At 40.3% G+C, this 6,673-nt stretch overlaps 1 protein-coding gene across 1 annotated transcript in view; it reads right to left on the bottom strand.

Annotated features, from left to right (window-relative positions):
* Nucleotides 1–5,113, bottom strand: part of LOC311115223 (beta-2-glycoprotein 1-like) — a 13,024-nt gene extending 7,911 nt beyond the window's left edge. Inside the window, exons 1-3 of the mRNA XM_084157282.1 lie at nucleotides 5,009–5,113; nucleotides 990–1,136; nucleotides 525–716 (exon numbers count right to left, since the gene is read on the bottom strand). Of these exons, the coding sequence (XP_084013408.1) occupies nucleotides 525–716; nucleotides 990–1,136; nucleotides 5,009–5,075 (406 nt within the window). The 5' untranslated portion in view covers nucleotides 5,076–5,113. The remainder of the gene's footprint in view (nucleotides 1–524; nucleotides 717–989; nucleotides 1,137–5,008) is intronic.
* Nucleotides 5,114–6,673: the final 1,560 nt, after the last annotated feature.

Genomic DNA, 6,673 nt, shown 5'->3' with positions numbered 1-6,673 from the left:
AACCAAAAAGGGTTCTCCTATGGGGGCAGCTGAAGAACCCTTTTGAACCCTTTTTTCTAAGAGTGAAAAGCTACTTCTGGGAAAAAATATCAATAGAATAGAACATGATGTAACAGATAGAAACAGACTGAATAGAACAGAAGGAGTGAATTATGTTCTATTCCATTCACTGTGCAATCTACAGTATGTGCATTCCATTCCATTCTTTGGGGGCGGCAGGTAGCGTTGCGGTTAAGAGCGTTGGGCCAGTAAACTCCATTGAGCAAGGCAGTTAACCCCCCAACACCTGCTCCCCGAGCGCCGATGACATGGACGTTGATTAAGGCAGCCCCCCGCACCTCTGTGATTCAAAGGGGTTGGGTTAAATGCAGAAGACACAGTTGGGTTGAATGCATTCAGTTGTACAACTGACTAGGTATCCCCCTTTCCCTTTCCTATTTCCAGGGTCCTTCCCATGAGCAGAGGTAATATTATCTAAATTGCATCCAGAACATTCTGCCTCTCTGCACTGTTCTTGTACCCACCTGTGCAGTTGGGATCATCACTGCTCCATTGTCGGTCGCCTTGGCAACGGCGGATGGCTGCATCCAAGCCGTTGGGCAACATGTAGCCTGGGTCACAACGCACCTCGAGGAGGGCAGAGAAGGAGGGAGTGGGAGAGAGGAGGGAAGCAACAAAGTTGTTCCCGGAGGGCAGGGGCCAGGGACAAGTACGACCTGGGGAAGAAAGAGAGGAAGAGATGGAGGAGTGGAGAGGTTGAAGAGGAGAGATAAGATAATCAAGAACAATTTAGAATGGGCTTAGTAGGTTTTTGGACAGCTAAACTGAAAAGGAGGCACTTATAGATGGGGCATCACTGGTGATGATGTAAAGCCATGTTGAGTGCCTCATTTCCTCATTTGGAACACACATGAACATGTGCAATGATTTTAAAAATAGTCCCTCGCAGCTGAGATCCAACTGACAAACCAGAACACACACACACGTACCTGGAGCCACACAGCTGAGGCCACACTGGCCGTCACACAGGCACTGGCGCTTGTTGCCACAGTCCTTGTCCTGTGTACAGGGTTTTGGACACGTCCTTCTCCGCTCGTTACCCAGAAGCCTCTCTGGACACGCCTCAGATGCCTCGACTAGGAGAGAGACAGAAGTGGAGTGATGTGTTCATCTAGCTCAGTTGGTAGAGCATGGTGATTGCAATGTAAGAGTGGTGGGTTTGATTCCCAGGACCACCCAAATGAGAAAGCTTTTTTTATGTCCGCATTACTTTAAGTCACTTTGGATAAAACTAAATGGCATATATTACTATATTATGTCAGGGGTCTTCAACCTTTTCTTGCCCAGGTACCCCCTCCCAGGCAAACTGGCAACCCAGGGACCCCCATCATACGTTAGCCCCCCCAAAAAATCACGTCTTGTCTTATCATCAGGTGAATGATAATGGCAAGGAGAAGTAATCAACATTTTAAAATGAATAGATTTGGTAGATCGTTTTTCATTATTTTGACCTCCCCACATTATAATTGGAAGAGGAAGTGTAAACTCTAACATAGCCCATAAGCTAGAAAGGTAACTCCAAACACATTTTCGCTAAGAGCAGCTGTTTAGCTGGTTAAACAAAGGTTAGCCATGTGTTGGCAAAAATGGATGTCTAAGTCAAGTAAGCTTACCAGCAGCCAGCGGCACTTGCCACACCAGTAGCCTATTCACGGGTGCTTTTTCAAAGCCTATGTCAGATACTCCAGCGTAATTGGCTCCAATCATATATATTTCCCTCAATATTAGGAGTTGAGAAATAAAGTTGACATCATTAGAAAGAAGATATTCTCCACTTTTCTACTGTTGATATGTAATTCAAAATGTGTTTATTCTGTTGTTGCTAGCAATATTCATAAAAACATTGAGAGAATATATATATTATTATTATTATTAATCATATATTTTTTGCAGACCGCATGCATTACCTCCGCGGACCGCCAGTTGAATACTCCTATATTATGTATAGGGCCTTCAGAACCCCTTTACTTTTTCCACATTTTGTTGAGTTACAGCCTGAATTTAAAATTGATTCAATTTGTGTCACTGGCCTACACACAATACCCCATAATGTCAAAGTGGAATTATGTTTTTAGACATTTTTACAAATTAATTAAAAATGAAAAGCTGAAATGTCTTGAGTCAAGTATTCAACCCCTTGGTAACGGCAAGCCTAAATAACTTCGGGAGTAAACATTTGCTTAACAAGTCACATAATAAGTTGCATGGACTCACTCTGTGTGCGATAATGGTGTTTATTAGCATGATTTTTGAATGACTACCCCATCTCTGTACCCCACACATACAATTATCTGTAAGGTCCCTTAGTTGAGCAGTGAATTTCAAACACAGATTCAACCACAAAGACCAGGGAGGTTTTCCAATGCCTCACAAAGAAGGGCACCTATTGGTAGATGGGTTTAAAAAAAAAGTAGACATTGCATATCCCTTTGAGCATGGTGAAGTTATTAATTACACTTTGGGTGGTGTATCAATACACCCAGTCACTACAAAGATACAGGCGTCCTTCCTAACTCAGTTGCCAGAGAGGAAGGAAACCGCTCAGGGATTTCACCATGAGGCCAATGGTGACTTTAAAACAGTTACAGAGTTGAATGGCTGTGATAGGAGAAAACTGTGGATGGATCAACAACATTGTAGTTACTCCACAATACTAACCTATATGACAGAGTGAAAAGAAGGAAGCCTGTACAGAATACAAATATTCCAAACATACATCCTGTTTGCAATAAGGCACTAAAGTAAAACTGCAAAGAATTTGGCAAAGAAAATAACTTTATGAAATTAACTTTTTGTCCTGAATACAAAGCATTATGTTTGGGGCAAATCCAACACAACACATCACAGAGTACCCCTCTTCATATTTTCAAGCATGGTGGTTGCTGCATCATGTTATGCGTATGCTTGTCATCATCAAGGACTAGGGAGTTTATTTGAATTAAAAATAAACAGAATAGAGCTAAGCACAGGCAAAATCCTAGAGGAAAACCTGTTTCAGTCTGCTTTCCAACAGACACTGGGAGACAAATTCACCTTTCACCAAGACAATAACCTAAAACACAAAGACAAATATACACTGGAGTTGCTTACCAAGACGACATTGAATATTTCTGAGTGGCCTAGTTAAAGTTTTGACTTAAATCGGCTTGAAAATCTATGGCAAGACTTGAAAATGACAGTTTAGCAATGATCAACAACCAACTTGTTATAATAATGTGCAAATATTGTACAATCCAGGTGTGCAAAGCTCTTAGAGACTTACCCAGAAAGACTCACAGCTGTAAGGTGATTCTAACTCTAACGTATTGACTCAGAGGTGTGAATACCTATGTAAATGAGACATTTCTGTATTTAATTTTCAATAAATTTGCTAACATTTCTAGAAACCTGGAATAAGTCAAGAGGTATGAATACTTTCTGAAGGCACTGTAGATAGATTAACCAAATCAGACCTGGAATTGAGTACATTGGCCAGGAGAGAGAAATGGAGAGGTGGGAACATGAAATCAGAATGGAAATGGAAACTGAAATGTGAATCAGATAGGGACTTTTTTTTCTATCAAACCTGGTACCCAGGTTTTCAAAGAGGACAATTTTCTTCTGGCACATTTGTAGGGATTCATGTACTCAGGTGAGCAAAGGTTACAGTGATGTGCAGAATGTAAACCTGGTTATAGTTTGATTGAATAGGGGCCTAAATCTGATTCCAATTTGGACATCTAGTTCTATGATTCCATCTCTTCCTAGGAATCCACTGTATTTTCCTTCCATGTGTTTAACATAAAACACATCATTAATTCATATTCTCAACACATCATGGACTGTAGCCCAGCACACACACACACACACAGAGAGAGAGAGAGAGAGAGAGAGAGAAAGACACGCCCTTAATGTACATCACATCTGGAACAGAGAGAGAGGGGGAGAGGGAGAGGAATAGAGGGGTCCCCCAACTCGTGTTCTCTCATGCTGACAGCTGCACATGTGTGACCAATCAACGGCATACATTCATATACTGTACACACAGGCGGACACAGGGACACACACACACACAACTGTGCAAACACACACATACACACACATTGGCTCTCATACACCTGCAGTACACTCCCCTACCATAGCTGTGGGAAGTAGAAGTGCTGAGGGTGAACATTTTAATTAATAAATAATAATAAAAGTATTACTTCTGTATGAGCGGGGGAAAATAGTCATCAGCAGAGCAGAGAAAAAAAAGGTATTCACTTAAAGTGTATTACATTTAGTTCAGTATTACGTCCCATATTCCTAGCACGCAATGACTACATCAAGCTTGTGACTCTACAAACTTGTTGAATGCATTTGCAGTTTGTTTTGGTTGTGTTTTGGATTATGTTACGTCCAACATAAATGAATGCCAAATAATGTATTGTGTCATTTTGGAGTAACTTTTATTGTAAATAAGAATAGTATTTGTTTCTGAACACTTTTACATTAATGTGGATGCTACCATGATTGTGAAAAATCATGAATTAGGATGAGCGAGAAAGTTACAGTAAATATCATACCCCCCAAAGAATGCTAACCTCTGAGAGGTTAGTATGTTTTGTAGGCATGATCTTTGTGCAAAACACAACCAAAACAAACTGCAAATGCATCCAATAAGTTTGTAGAGTCAGGAGTGTATCAGCATGCCCCAACCATAACACACAACCAAAAAACAACCTATGTCAATAAAACAAAGACAGGAAAAAATATGAAATATACAGTACACTCATTGAAAATCAAATGCAAGCTCTAGATTTTTAAATGATCTGAAATAATCAACAGATTTACTAATTTATCCAAGGGCCAAATCAAAGCCCAGCTCAGCCTAGGTGTGACAAGCTCTGTCTAGGCATCACATACAGTTACATAGTGTCATAGACAATGTGTGTGAGAGAGAGATAGAGGAGGTCTGAGCTGAACTTACCTGCAGTCTGCAGAGAAACAGAGCCAGCCACAGCCCACAGCGACAGCAGCAACAGCACAGAGTCCATCCTTCCAGCCCTGACCCTGGTCTCAGCCGTTATGAAGGAGGCACAACAGGAAACAGAACATTTTGGGGAGATGGGAACAAAGGGGAAAAGGGGGGCGAGAGGGAGGGATAAGGTACAGCCCGGGAACACACATCTGGTTTGCGTTGAGTGTTTAGAACGCGGTGCAAAATTCCATTGTAAGAGACCTTTCACCCATTTATGTTGATAGAGCTGAGAGAAGGGGGTCAAGGGGTCAAACAGAGCAGCTGACATTACAGTGTCCCACTCACACACATGCAAAGACACACACACACCTGTAATCAACAGGGTCTACTGATCAAACAGTTACAGGTTCTATTATTATTACCTGAGCCAGATAACACACACACCCACAATGATAAAGGTCCATGGACATCTTCTGATGTCATCTCTGTTGGACAGTTGTTTTTATTGAGTCACTTCAACAGCGTTACAATCAAAGAAAAACTATACAATTTTACAGTTACTACTATAGTCTTCTGTCTGTATCATGTTTTTACATTTAAAGAAAATACATATTTTGATAATAATTAATATCATATTATTTTTATTATTATATGATTATTATTATTCATATTATTATTGTTATTATTATAACAAGTGACCACAAAGCACATCCATCCAAAACAATGTGTGTGTAAGGGGGAGATGTGATACATTAAGGAATTGTCTTGTTTTTATATTTGGCCAAAACCACAACGCCCCAGCACTGAACCATGCATGTTTGGACTATCTGGCTTGATTAGAGAATGTTAGCTATGTGAAACTAAATGAAGTCTCATGGGGACTGCTGTTTCACCACATTACATTGTTGAGTTTTAGTTCAATCTATCAAGTGGCGACAGGACATCCCATCAAGAGTACACAAGTTAGAAGTTTCAAGTTTCACAGTTGATTCGCCACATGCACAGGATACAGCAGGTGTAAAACAGTACAGTGAAATGATTTCCCAACAACGCAGTAATAATAATAATAATAATAATAATAATAATATAATTAAAAAACACACAAGAAGTAGGATATAAGTTGAAGAAACACAAGAATGCAAATATATACAGTGGGGGAAAAAAGTATTTAGTCAGCCACCAATTGTGCAAGTTCTCCCACTTAAAAAGATGAGAGAGGCCTGTAATTTTCATCATAGGTACACGTCAACTATGACAGACAAATTGAGAAAAAAAAATCCAGAAAATCACATTGTAGGATTTTTAATGAATTTATTTGCAAATTATGGTGGGAAATAAGTATTTGGTCTCCTACAAACAAGCAAGATTTCTGGCTCTCACAGACCTGTAACTTCTTCTTTAAGAGGCTCCTCTGTCCTCCACTCATTACCTGTATTAATGCCACCTGTTTGAACTTGTTATCAGTATAAAAGACACCTGTCCACAACCTCAAACAGTCACACTCCAAACTCCACTATGGCCAAGACCAAAGAGCTGTCAAAGGACACCAGAAACAAAATTGTAGACCTGCACCAGGCTGGGAAGACTGAATCTGCAATAGGTAAGCAGCTTGGTTTGAAGAAATCAACCTTGGGAGCAATTATTAGGAAATGGAAGACATACAAGACCACTGAT

The sequence above is a fragment of the Coregonus lavaretus genome (genome assembly GCF_964263955.1).
Source record: "Coregonus lavaretus genome assembly, chromosome: 3".
Taxonomy (NCBI): Eukaryota; Metazoa; Chordata; class Actinopteri; order Salmoniformes; family Salmonidae; genus Coregonus; species Coregonus lavaretus.
This window is presented reverse-complemented; position numbering and strand designations above follow the sequence as displayed.